Source organism: Prionailurus bengalensis, chromosome D4 (assembly GCF_016509475.1).
Source record: "Prionailurus bengalensis isolate Pbe53 chromosome D4, Fcat_Pben_1.1_paternal_pri, whole genome shotgun sequence".
Classification (NCBI taxonomy): domain Eukaryota; kingdom Metazoa; phylum Chordata; class Mammalia; order Carnivora; family Felidae; genus Prionailurus; species Prionailurus bengalensis.
Window position 1 is genome coordinate 6,352,476 of NC_057359.1, and position 14,307 is coordinate 6,366,782.

At 37.8% G+C, this 14,307-nt stretch overlaps 1 protein-coding gene across 1 annotated transcript; it reads left to right on the forward strand.

The window, feature by feature from the left end:
* Positions 1-378: 378 nt before the first annotated feature.
* On the forward strand, positions 379-5,932 carry LOC122475252 (prorelaxin). Its single transcript, XM_043567046.1, has 2 exons — positions 379-733; positions 5,493-5,932. Exons 1-2 carry the CDS (start codon positions 526-528, stop codon positions 5,828-5,830), a joined length of 546 nt encoding a protein of 181 aa, XP_043422981.1. The 5' UTR covers positions 379-525; the 3' UTR covers positions 5,831-5,932.
* Positions 5,933-14,307: the final 8,375 nt, after the last annotated feature.

Below are 14,307 nucleotides of genomic sequence, written 5' to 3' on the forward strand. Positions count from 1 at the left end.
TTGGATTAGGTTATACAACAAATGGTCATGCTGGAAAACTCTGAACTATGAGAATATGGGTGATTTCAATTTTATTTTTCTTGATAAATTTAGTGTAAGGGCCATGCATAACTTTATGATAAAAGAAAAGTTTAAATCTTGACTAACTTTACCTAAAGTCTGTGAAATACTTTAAAGGAAGAAAAGAAAAATATATACAGCTGCAAAAGATCCAAGAACAGAAAGATGGGCAAGTGGAGGAAAGTTGGGGAGGGTGAACGGAGGGTGGGTGGGGTGGGATAGGGGGTGGGGGTTTGGGGGGAGTGAAAGGGGGAATTCCAAGGAGGTGGGTGGGGAAAAGGGTGGGGCTTGGACCACTGACTCAGGTCTAAGTGGTCACCCAAGGGTTATAAAAGCTTGGTTGACCCTGGCCAGGAAAGCAGCCCCAAAGTCCAGCATTGGAACACAGGCAGAGACCGGTAGGCGTCAGCGGCTGCAGGCTCTAGCGGAAAGCAAACGCCCAGGGCAGCAGCTTTCTGGTCCAAGATGCTGCGCCTGTTCTTATCCCACCTGCTGGGAGTCTGGCTGCTACTGAGCCTACGTGCCAGAGAGATCCCAGCCCAGGAGCAGGAAGTGTTAAAGGCATGCGGCCGCGAGTATGTCCGACTACAAATCCGGATCTGCGGCTCATTGTCCTGGGGAAAAAACAGTCAGCAACACCGGGAACCTCGGCAGGCACCCTCCGCACTCCCAGGTGAGCGCTCCGGCCCCCGCCGCTCCCCACTTCCCATTGGCTGTGGTCGGCCTGCCGGACCGTTCGGAAGCGCACCGGCGCTGGGCGGATCCAGACCGCGCTGGCTTCCCGCGCTTAGCCCTGACTCCGAGGTTGCTGATGCCTAAAAGTTTGGAATTTTCTCTTGCAATGAGCTTTTCTAGTGAGGTCGCACCCGGGATCTCACCAGAGGAAGTGAAAGCATCGGGCACAGCAGAGGCCTTTCCTGAGAGGCACTTGGTGCCCTTCACCTCCTGGCAGTCAGGATGATCGGGATGGGGATGAGGGGGAGCCACAGAGGTGGTTCTGTCGCCCAAAGACCCGCTGGAGGTGAGGGCGCACCTGGGTTGGACACCACAGTCAAGTCCGCAGGGCACAGAGCAGACGGTCGTGTGCGCTGGTTTGAGTGCCAAAGTGCATGGGACTGAACTCGGAGACCACTGCTAGGATCCTGGAGTGGTAAATATGAAGGGTCTTCTTAACAACTCTCCTCCTTTGCAAAAAATCTGGACTGTGGCCCACATCATCCAAAATCTCTTTTAATTTTATTTTTATTTGTAAATTTCATTGAAGGGGAGAGCCTAGCCTCCCACCCTCTTTGCAATTGGGCCTTGAAGTTCATTTGCCAGAGAAGGGATTGAAGAGAAAGAAAAAGGCCTGATCCCCTACAGGAGAAAACCTGACCCCTCAGAATTGAGTACAGCTCAAATCTGGAATGGTTTAAAAAAAAAAAAAAAACTTTGTTAGTAATACTATTTAGAGAGATAAAATAGAACCTAAGTTTAAGTAGCAATACAAACTTTCACATCTAATCAGTGTAATGGGTTATATTAAATTCAGAAAAGGCAAGCTCAATTATGAATAGTGTTTTATGTTTTACAACATGTATGCGATTTATGATAAATCACAACTATATTTTATAGGCTACATAATATATCCTATATTTAAGTGACCTTCACGTAAAATCATTGTGCACACTAAGCACATTTACTTCTCTTTTATGGGATTTAAAGTATGATTATAAAGCTATTTACTTTATTTTTCTATACTGTTGGTCAGAGACTGATTTATTTAATGCAAGTTTTTACATAATGCTTATATTCTACACTACAGAGTTTAGAAATTTACTCATTCAAAGTCGGCAAGACCAGACTGCATTGTGTTTCCTTTGTGAATTCACTTTTTCTGAATAAATAATATGCTCATATTAAAGACTGAAACATACACATAAATACAATAAAAAATAAAAAACACAGATACTAAAGACTCTGAAAAAATACGTGAATTTAATGAGAAAATGAAAACATCTACATTAAATGAGAAACTGACATGCACTGTTAATGTATGGGCGCCTGCCTGGCTCAGTGGGTAGAGCATGTGACTCTTATCTTGGAGTTGTATGTTTGAGACCCACCTCGGTGAATTTAAAAAATTTTTATAGTATTTTATGTCACAAATCTACTATATATATTTAACCATTCTTAGTGGACATTTAGGTTGTTTCCAAATTGTTACTTAAACACGATTTTCTGAGCACATTTAAATATAGCTATTTGGCCAAATTTCTGTTTCTGTAGCAGAGTATTGTGATTTTAAAGTTTTTTCAAAGGACTGTCTTCATTGCTACCCAGTACATAATTTAACTGGAAATAAACTAACAAAATATTGCCTGCAAGTGAAGATCAAGAAAAATGCTTAAATTACTAGGTAAGAATCATTTTGGAAGTACATATCAAGCAAAATAACTTGTGATTCATGAGCTTATAAAACCTCTATTGTTAGTTTTTGTTTTGTATTATTGTTAGTAGCCATTTTTTTTACCAGAGTGTATGCAGAAATAACACTCATTGCACCCCTTTAAAAAATAAGAGATATTTTTAACTAAAAGAGGTCTATGTTAGTAATTTTAGTCCAAAATACAGTAATTAAGAGGGCCCCTGGGTGGCTCAGTTGGTTAGGCATCTGACTTTGGCTCAGGTCATGATCTTGCTATTTGTGAGTTCGAACCCCATATCAGGCTCTGTGCTGACAGCTCAGAGCCTGGAGCCTGCTTCAGATTCTGTGTCCCCCTCTCTCTCTGTCCCTCTCCTGCTTGTGCTCTGTCTCTCTCTCTCTCTCAAAAATAAACAAACAGTAAAAAAAAGAGAGAGAGATGTTTATATGAATTCAGGTTGATTAGAATATTATCTTTTATTTACACTTGAGAAGGTAAAGCTGTTGATTGGAAAATGTTTCAAAATAAGTTTAAAAATTTTAATAAAAGAGTGCAATCAGGCAAAAGTAGACAAGTGGAACTACATCATACTAAAAAGCTTCTGCAGAGCAAAGGAAATAATCAGAGTAAAAAGGTAGTTTATGGATTAGGAGAAAGTATTTGCAAATCATATATCTGGAAGGGTTTAATTTCCGACATATATAAGGAACTCCTACAGCTCAATAGCAAAAAAGGTAATAATCCAATTACAAAATGGACTGAAGACATGAACAGACATTTTTGGCACAGAAGACATACAAGGGCCAACAGTTATAAGAAAAAAAGCTCTATATCACTATCATCAGGGAGATGGAAATCAAAACAACAATGGTATCACTTGACAGCTGTCAGGATAGCTATTATAAAAAAAAAAAAAGACAAGAACTGTTGAGGATGTGGAAATACTAGTACCTTTGTATACTGCTGGTGGGAAAGCAAAGCAAAATGGTGCAAGCACTGTGGGAAACACTGGGGAGATGCCTCAAAAAACAACAACACAAAAGAATTCCCATATGATCCAGCAACTCCACTTCGGCATATTCATCTAAAACAAATGAAATCCAAATTTTGAAGAGATATTACCACTCCCACATGCATTGCTCACAATAGTCAATATGTGAAAAAGAATGCCAAAAAACACAGCCTATGAATAAACACAACAGAAACTACAATTGTTTTGCCTAATTCATTAACTGGCTTAAGTATATGGAAAGTTACTAAAGTTACTATTAGTTTTTCTCTGCATTCAATAAGGCCCCAACTAGAGAAGGTTTAAGTTTGAGCAAGGAGAGTTTTATGGGGAGATTGAATTAAACTTGGGGTATCTTACTGAAGGAAAATGCAAAAACTTCTCACTACCAAAAAAATGGTACAAATTCTCATCTGTCAGGTTTAGAACATGAATGAAAATGAGCATTAGAAGGAAAGATAAAATACTAGAGTTTGTTTTCTTTCACTTGAAAACTCCCAACTATTGAAGTTTGTTACTGGCTGAAAGGAGAGCATGGAGACCCTTGCTAAAGAACTCACAGGAAAGGGGCCAGCCCCAGAGCATTCATGCCTGCCTGGGTGAGGGGGTGTGATTTCCTCTGATCAATAGTCATCAATGGTTACCCAGAAATCTACAGTCCATTGTTTAGATTTATATATCTTGGCTTCATTGTTTCCACTGTTTCAAGAGCCACACTTTATTAGTAAGCTGAAAAGGACAGTTGGCTGTCCATGAAGAACAGCAAGAACTGATACAGGTTTATACTTTAATTTAAACTTCATCTGTGTCTCTAATGTTTCTGGTGCTAAAACTCTCAAAATTGTGTAAATGGAATAGGTAAGGTTAGGAGAGAGTCTACATGACCAAGAGTTTTTTGAGAGCAGGAAATATGTTTCCTTTTTATTATATCTCTTACCTGGCAGTGCCAGAGACATGGAAACAGTCAATGCAGGTTCAACCGATCTAAGAAGAAAGATACCAGGGGCTCCTGGGTGGCTCAGTCGGTTAAGTGTCCGACTTCGGCTCAGGTCATGATCTCACAGTTCATGAGTTTGAGCCCCGTGTCGGGCTCTGTGCTGACCGCTCGGAGCCTGGAGCCTGCTTCGGATTCTGTGTCTCCCTCTCTCTCTGCTCCTCCACTTGCTCGCTCGCGTGCTCTCTCTCAAAAATAAACAAACATTTTTAAAAAATAAAAATTTAAAAAAAGGAAGACATCAGCTAGTTCCTGCAGGTTCCCAGTCCAAGTTCCAACCTTCTTATTTGCCCATCCTGGGATGTGTTTAAATCAGACTCCCTTAACATGCAGAACTTGTGTGATCCACAACCCTGGAACAAAAGTCATACAAAGTACATTAGTTAGTACACACAGCACAACAGATACCAATCTCTTCTTAAAGTCACTGGTATTTTGGTCACTGTTCTTTTAGCCCATTTCTCTAGTAAATGTAAAATACTACTGATTTGGAGTAAATACTCTGGAGAAAAGAAATTGTTAAATAGATGTATGAGGGATGTCAGAGACCAATATCTCCTTTTAGATCAGAGGAGCTGAAAATTCTGCCTTTTTACCTTTATCCTGAGGCAGTAATCTGCCACCATGGAATGTTTGAGAGGATTAAGTTAGAATTAAGTCAGAAGTCAGTAACAGAAGAAAATTAGTCAGGTAAGAAAAATTAATCTGGAGTCAAACTGAGTGTTTTCGATGACTTCAGAAATGTCAGAGGGAGTCAAAGACTATGATGAAAGCATTAAGGGGACATGAAGAAAGACAGACACGAAGTCTGTGGAGTAAAGCAGAATCTTAGTAATGCTGTAGTAATTTAAGCCGCCCAACTATAATCCGCTGAATTGTTTAATCAGGATACTTGTTAACTCTGTTTTGATGTTTAATTCTATTAAGACAATACTTTCTTTCATGTCTCTGCAAAAAAATTTTTTTTTTCCTGATGTTCCTTGAGTATTTTTCTCTACCCCCTCCTTTTTTTTTTTTAATTTAGAAATCGTGTCCTCCTCCATCACCAGTGGTGCAGAAGCCTTGAATGGGATGTTGGAATACATTCCTGATTTGCCACAAGAGCTGAAGGCAACACTGTCTGAGAGGGAGCCATCATTCAGAGAACTACAACCTTCATTGAAGGATTCTAATCTTAACTTGGAAGAAGTGGAGAAAAGTATTCTTGGTAGACAAAATGAAGCTGAAGACCAAAGTCTTTCACAATTAGGAAGATCAAGGTTAGATGCACATTCTCGAATAAAGAGATCAGACTATATAAGATACAGTGACAGGTGTTGTAACGTAGGTTGTACCAGGAAAGAGCTTGCTGATTTATGCTGAGATGAAAGTATTGTGTATTTCATCCAGTGTTCACATGTATTCCTGACACATTCACTGATGGTTCTGTCACCCCACTGATTATTAAAATATGAGAAATCATTATTTTGTGTTTGGGTTTTTCATTTGGTGTGTAACAAAATATTCCTTGAATTGTTATAGTTTGTGTTAATAATAACTTTTTATTCCAAAAAATATTTTTGCCTTTTAAATTAATGGTAATTAAATTGGGTTATTGCCTTTTTAATACTGTTAACTTAAAATGACATAATCTTTATCATTTTAAACATATATAATAACTTTAAAAATTTTAATAGATAACTTAGCAAAAACTTATGCTTTGCATTAGTGAATAAGGATAAGCCTATTTTTAAAATTTGTATTTGATAAATTATAATCTGTCACCCACTCTTTCTCCTCTAGACCTAATACCCAAATGTTATTTCACTACTTAATATTAAACAAATTATTTTAATAGCAAAAGAAATAAAAATAAAAAATAACTCAACTTATATAGTGCCTAACACCAGGTACACAAAAAGGACCAAAATGTTTTTAGTGATTTTAAACTCAAATCAGATATACAGAGTCACAAAAGTTGGACTTTTCTTATAGGTTTTAAAAGATGTTTGTGTCTTCTTGAACTATTAATTGCAAACAATCAGATTGGATACTAAATCCATTTAATTTAGTTGGATTTTTCAAACTAGGGTTCTTCTAATGTTACCATCTAAGACATTAAAAGTAAATTATTTTTTAAGAAGAAAAATGAACAGATATATGGAAGAGAGTGAACAACTGAGTGTCATATATTACAGCAGAACTGTTTAACAAGGGAACAAGCTTTCTGTTCACTGAGAATTTACAAGACATTTCTATAACAAAATAACTGTGAAATGATATGAAAACTTATTAGAATAGTAAGTAACAAATATCTTAGTATTTAGCCAGTTCCTTTGACTTACACACACATACAGTTTTAGGTAGCATTTATAGAAAAGTACACTTAAATAGCAAGTTAATCTCTATCAAATATCTGTAAACAGAATTTAAAAATTTCTCCCAAATTTTAAATCTCCATAATGGTTCACCATAATGAGGCCTTTAAGGTTTATTAAGTCCTAACCAAGGCCACCTTGTAAAACTTCATAAACAGCTGCAGAACCTCAGAGGCTATAAGCCATCTTGGACAAAGCCAGGAAGAATGCTATCTGAAATGGGAAGTCCTTCAAAGGAGAACAACGGCAGTACCCAGGAAATTTACAGCCCCAACACATGAAGAGGCATTCTTAGATACAGAAGGTATCTCCCAAGACCCTGTCCTGGCCTGCATCCCTGATATGTACCTCCATAAAAGCCCTCGGCAGGGTTCCTGGTTTCAGAATCTGCATTCACTACCTCTGATGATACAACCACACTTTAAGTAGTACAGTCTATAGTGAACCAGCTACTATATACATTCAAATAATGTTAACATCTTCAAGATATCTAATTCTTGTGTTGCCAAAGTCCTCCTAAAACTCTCATGCAAAACTAATGGTTGTATGCTTAATTTATTTCTCACATGAAAGTTTTTTCATAGTATTCTCTAATAATTGTATTTCTATGGTGTTGGTTCTGATCTCTCCTTTTTCATTCATGATTTTATCTATTTGGGTCCTCTCTCTTTTCCTTTTGAGAAGTCTGGGTAGGGGTTTGTCAAATTTTTTTTTATTCTTTCCAAAAAACAGCTCTTAAATGTATTGATCTGTTTTGTTTTTTTGGATTCTGTATCATTTTTTTCCACGCTAATCTTTATTATTTCCCTTCTTCTGCTGGCTTTGGGCTTTATTTGTTGCTCCTTTTCTAGCTCCTTTAGGTTAGATTGTGTATTTGGGAACTTTCTTGCTTCTTGAGACAGGCCTGAAATGCAATGTATTTTCTTCTTAGGACTGCCAACGCTGCATCCCAAAGTGTTTGGACTGTCCTGTTTGCATTTTCATTTGCTTCCAGGTATTTTTTTTTTTTATTTTTCTTTAATTTCTTGGTTAACCCATTCATTCTTTAGTAGGATGTTCTTTAACCTACATGTATTTGGGGGCATTCCAAATTTTTTCTTGTGGTTAATTTCAAGTTTCATAGCATTGTGATCTGAAAATATGCATGGTATGATCTCAATACTTTCATACTTATCAAGGGCTGTTTTGTAACCCAGTGTGTGATCTATTTTAGAGAATGTTCCATGTGCACTCGAGGAGAATGTGTATTCTGCTGCGTTAGGGTGAAATGTTCTGAATATATCTGTTAAGTCCATGTGGTACAATGTGTCATTCAGAGCCATTGTTTCCTTATTGATTTTCTGCTTAGAGGATCTGTCCATTGTTATAAGTGGAGTATTAAAGTCTCCTACGATTACTGTCTTATTATCAGTAAGTTTTCCTTATATTTATGATTAACTGATTTATATATCTGGGTTCTTCCACATTGGGGGCATAAACATTTACAATTGTTAGCTCTTCTTCATGGATAGACCCTTTAATTATATAATGCCCTTCCTTATCTATTGTTACAGTCTTTGTTTTAAAGACTAGTTTGTCTGATAAAAATATGGCTAGTCCAGCTTTCTCTTGACATCCATTAGCATGATAGATGCTTCTCAGTCCTCTCACTTTCAATCTGCAGGTGTCTTCAGGTCTAAAATGAGTCTTTTGTAGGCAGCATATAAATGGATCTTGGTTTTGTTTTTGTTTTTTATCCATTCTGATACCCTATGTATTTTGATTGGGGCGTTTAGTCAATTTACATTCACAGTGATTACTCAAAGATATGGATTTAGTGCCACTGTGTTATCTGTAGGTTTCATGTTCTTTGTGATGGTCTCTGGTCCTTTGTAGTCTTTAGTGCTTTCCACTCACAGAGTCCCCCTTAGGATCTCTTGCAGGGCTGGTTGAGTGGTCACAAACTTCTTTAGTTTTTGTTTGTCTGGGAAAGTCTTTATCTCTCCTTCTATTCTGAATGAGAGTCTTGCTGGATAAAGGATTCTTGGATGCATATTTTTCCTATTCAGTACATTGAATATTTCCTGACACTCCCTTGTGGCCTGCCAAGTTTCAGTGGACAGGTCTGCTACTAACCTTATGTGTCTACCATTGTAGGTTAAGGACCTTTTTTCCCTACCTGCTTTCAGAATTCTCTCTTTATCTTTGTATTTTCTCAGTTTCAGTTGTGGTGTTGACCGGTCTTTGTTGATTTTAAAGGGAGTTCTCTGTGCCTCTTGGACTTGGATACCTACTTCCTTCCCCAGATTAGGGAAGCTCTCAGCTATAATTTGTTCAAATAAACCTTCTTTCCCTTTCACTCTTCTTCTTCTGGGACTCCTATGATATGGGTATTTTTTTTTGTTTCATGGAATCACTTAGTTCTCTAATTCTCCCTTCATGATCTAGTAAATTCCTTTTCCTCTATTTTTCAGCTTCATTATTTTCCATAATTTTATCTTCTATTTCACCTATTTTCTCCTATGCTTCTTCCATCCTCATTGTCACTGTATCTAGTTTATTTTGCATCTCAGTTATAGCATTTTTATATTAGTTCTAATTCTAGGTCTTTGATCTTTGCAGCAAGAGCTTCTCTGGTGTCTTCTATGCTTTTTTCAAGCCCAGCTATTAGTTTTATGTTATTGTAAATTCTTGTTTACATATATTATTTATATCTGTTTTGAACAATTCTCTGGCTGTGATTTTTTCCTGAACTTTCTTTTGTGGAGAATTCCTCCATTTTATCATTTTGGCTAGGTTTCTGTCTTTGTGTGTTTTAAAACCTGTTATGCCTCCCACACTTGAGAGTGACACATACTAATATATATATTAATATATTAAATATATAAGTTAATATATTAAAAAGGGGTCATACGCTGTCCAGGGCCTCGCACTTCAGGAAGTGGTTTTTTTGGTACATCTCATGCACTCTGTGTTGCATTTTGGCTGCTCTATCCCACTGACCAGTCCTCTGCAGAGTTCCTCCTTGCTCATCGTGGTTTAGTGTTTGGACCTTCAACCAGATGCACTTCAATTTGTTGAAGCAATTTGTTGGGGAAAAAAAAGGAAAGGCAGTGGGGCCAGCTTGATCCCATAAAAAGTGAAAAATGAAAGGGGAGCCAGAGAATCAAAAAACCATAAGTCTAAGTCCAGAGAAAGAGAAAGGAAAATAAAGAATAAGAAAGAGAAAAGATAGAAAAAAAAATAGAACAAAAATGACTTGTCAAAAAAATTTATATATATATGTGTGTGTGTGTATATATATATATATATATACATTTATATATACATATACACACACACACAATTATATATTGACCAACATATATATTGATCAAATAATATATAATAGTATATATGACATATACTATATATTACATACAATATATAATACATGTAATATTGACATATATATATATATATATACACACACATACAGAGAGAGAGAGAGAGAGAGAGAGAGAGAGAGAGAGAGAGAGACAAAAGAAACCAGAAACTATGAGCCTGATCCCAAAAGAAAAAAAGAAGAGGGAAGAAAGGAAAAAAAAGAAAAACCAGCTGTCTGTTGGTGCCTGGGACCCGTGACTGTGCTGTTCTGGAGGAGAGGCCAGCTGTGTTGGGTCAGTCAGTCTTGCTCCAGTTGATAAGCAGTTGCCAGGCACGAAGGGGCGGGTTGGGTGTGTGTGTGTCCTGCCTCTGCTGGGGTCTGCTGCTCTCTGAAGTCCCACCATGTTGGTGTTGGGGGAAAAATGGCATCTCTCCACTCTATATGTGGTATCTCAACCCACACTGTTTAGGCAGCCCTTACAGAAAACCCGGGCGGTCAGCTTGCCCTGCTCCACAGTTCTCCCACGCCTTTTAGGCGCTTGGTTGGGATTCAAAACCCAGCTTGGTGTAGCTCCTCTCCCCTGTTCTAGAGTACAGCCCCCTCTGCCCTGCAGATAAAAGGCCTTTGGCTGGCACCTGCAGTGTCTTTTGTCCTGGGGGAGGCAATAAACCCTCTTCCCAAAGTACTCCAGGAAGGGGACTATTCTCTTCCAATGTGCCCCTGTGATCACTACTGTGCTCTATATACTCCAGACTGGCTCCCGCCTCCCCAGGAGCAGGCGCCAAGACTCCGGCTTTGCTCCAAAGAAAGCCCTGCACTTCCCAACCTCCAAGTTTCAGCTCCTAAGGCTGTTTGCGAATAATAAACTGGCACTCTCTGTATTTCTTGTTCCCCAATCCATGGTCCAGAGAGGTTTTCCTCTTGTGCTCACTTGATGCCGCACTTTCACAACTGCTCTCTCCCTTTTGTCTCTCCACAGAGACAAATTCACATACATGTGCCTCGATCCTGCCAAGCTGTCTCCCTCCAACTGTGGAGATCCTTTGTCACTGTGCAGATCGATTTCCTGAGTGTTCCAAGTGATCTGACCTCAATACAGCCATGTTTGAGGTACAAAGAAAATCCCAGTCCTCCTACTCCTCCACCATCTTAACTTTCTGCCTCAACATTATTTTTTAAAGAAGTTTTCCGTTTACAAAAAAATGTAGCAAAAAGTACAGAGTTCCCATTTACCCCTCTCACTCACAGAAACAGTTTCCTCTATTATTAACATCTTGTATTAAGATCAGCCGTTTCTTCTTTTCTTTTAATTTTTATTTTAATTCCAGTTAGTTAACATACAAGGTTATGTTAGTTTCAGGTACACAATATAGTGATTCAACAATGCCATAGATCACGTGCTGCTCATCACAAGTGCATTCTTTAATCCCCATCACCTATTTAGCCCATCCCCCCACCACCCTCCCCTCTGGTAACCATCAGTGTGTTCTCTATAATTAAGAGCATATTTCTTGATTTCTCTCCCTCTCTTTTTTCCCTGTTGGTTGTTTGTTGTTTTTTTTTAATTTTTTTTTCAACGTTTATTTATTTTTGGGACAGAGAGAGACAGAGCATGAACGGGTGAGGGGCAGAGAGAGAGGGAGACACAGAATCGGAAACAGGCTCCAGGCTCCGAGCCATCAGCCCAGAGCCTGATGCGGGGCTCGAACTCACAGACCGCGAGATCGTGACCTGGCTGAAGTCGGACGCTTAACCGACTGCGCCACCCAGGCGCCCCGGTTGTTTGTTTTTAAAACTGCACATATGAGTGAACTGATATGGTATTTCTCTTTCTATGACTTACTTATTTCACTTAGCAATATATTCTCTAGCTCCATCCATGTCATTGTAAATGGCAAATTTTCATTCTTTTTTATGGCTGAATAATATTCCACTGTATGTATGAATGTATATTAAGGAGTGCATATAGCCTTCTGAATTAGTGTTTTTGTATTCCTTGGGTGAATACCCGGTAATGAGACTGATGCATCATAGGTTATTTTATTTTTAACTCTTCGAGGAACCTCCATACTGTTTTCCACAGTGGCTGTACAAGCTTGCATTCTCACCAACAGTGCATGAGTGTTCCTTTTCCTCCACATCCTCACCAACATCCGTTGTTTTTCTGTGTTGTTGATTTTAGCCATTCTGATAGCTGTGAGGTAATTTGTCATTGTAGTTTTAAACTGCATTTCCCTGATGATGAATGATTTTGAGCATCTTTTCATGTGTCTGTTGGCCTTCTGGACATCTTCATTGGAATACATGTATATTCATGTCTTCTGCCCATTTCTTAATTGAATTATTTGGTTTTTGGATGTTGAGTTTTATAAATTCTTTACAGATTTTGGATACTAACCCTTTATTATGTAAGTCATTTGCAAATATCTTCTCCATTCAATAGGTTGCCTTTTAGTTTTGTTGACTCTTTCCTTCACTGAGCAGAAGTTTTTTTATTCTGATGTTAGTCCCAACAGTTTATTTTTGCTTTTACTTCACTTGCCTCAGAAGATATATCTAGAAAAAAAGTTGCTATGGTGATGTCAAAGAGGTTACTGCCTGTGTTCTCTTCTAGGATTTTTATGGTTTCAGGTCTCACATTTAGGTCTTTAATTCATTTTGAATCTATTTTAGTGTGTAAGAAAGTGGTCCAGTTTCTTTCTTTTGCATGTTGCTGTCCAGTTTTCTCAACACCATTTGTTGAAGAGACTGTCCTTTTCCCATTGGATATCCTTTCCTGTTTTGTCAAATTTTAACTGATCATTTAGTTGTGGTTTCATTTCTGGGTTTTCTATTCTGTTCTACTGATCTATATGTCTATTTTTGTACCAGTACCTGCTGTTTTGATTACTAGAGCTTTGTAATATAACTTGAAGTTCAAAAGTTTGATGCCTACAACTTTGCTTTTCTTTTTCAAGACTGCTTTGGCTATTCAGGGTCTTTGGTGGTTCCATACACATTTTAGGATTGTTTGCTCTAGCTCTGTGAAAAACACTGGTAGTATTTTGACAGGGATCACATTAAATGTGTTGACTGCTTTGGGTAGTATAAACATTTTAACATTAAATGTGTAGATTGCTTTGGTTAGTATAGACATTTTAACAATATTTGTTCTTCCAATCCATGAGCATGGAATGTCTTTCCATTTCTTTGTGTCATCTTCCATTTCTTTCACCAGTGTCTTATAGTTTTCAGAGTACAGATCTTTCACCTCTTTGATTAGGTTTCCTCCTAGGTAACTGGGATTGTTTTAATTTCTCTTTCTGTTGCTTCATTACTGGTATACAGAAATGCAACAGATTTATGTAGGTTGATTTTGTATTCTGCAACTTTACTGAATTCATTCATTTATCAGTTCTAGCAGTTTTTGGTGAAGTATTTGGGTTTTCTATATATAGTATCATGTCATCTGCAAATAGTGAAAGTTTTGCTTTTTCATTATCAATTTGGACACCTTTTCTTTTTGTTGTCTGAGGCTTATGGCTAGGACTTCCAGCACTATGCTGAATAAAAGTGGGGAGAGTGGACATCATTGTCTTGTTCCTGACCTTAAGGAAAAAGTTCTGAGTTCTTCCCCATGGAGGATGATGTTAGCTGTGGGTTTTTCATATATGGCCTTTATTATAATGAGGTATATTCCCTCTAACCCTACTTTGTTGAGGACTTTTATCATGAATGGATGGTGTACTCTGTCAGATGCTTCTCTGTATCTATTGAAATGATCAGATGGTTTTTATCCTTTCTCTTACATGATGTATCATGTTGATTCTTTTGTGAAGATTGAACCACCCTTGCAACCAAGGAATAAATCCCACTTGATCATGATTAATGATTTTTTTAATGTATTGTTAAATTTGGTTTGCTAGTATTTTGTTAAGGATTTTTGCATCTATATTCATCAGAGAGAGATATTGGCCTGTAATTCTCTTTTTTAGCGGAGTCTTTATCTGGTTTTGGTATCATGGTAATGTTAGCCTCATGGAATGAATTTGGAAGTTTCATTCCATTTCTATTTTTTGAAATAGTTTGAGAACAATAGGCATTAATTCTTCCTTAAATGTTTGGCAGAATTCACCTGTGAAGCCATCTGGCCCTGG

What these genes read in the sequence shown, in the direction of transcription:
- LOC122475252 (XM_043567046.1), top strand. Translation starts at nt 526, where the DNA reads ATGCTGCGCCTGTTCTTATCCCACCTGCTGGGAGTCTGGCTGCTACTG. An exon ending in GGCACCCTCCGCACTCCCAG is followed by an intron (nt 734 to 5,492) that starts GTGAGCGCTCCG and finishes TTTTTAATTTAG; the next exon opens with AAATCGTGTCCTCCTCCATC.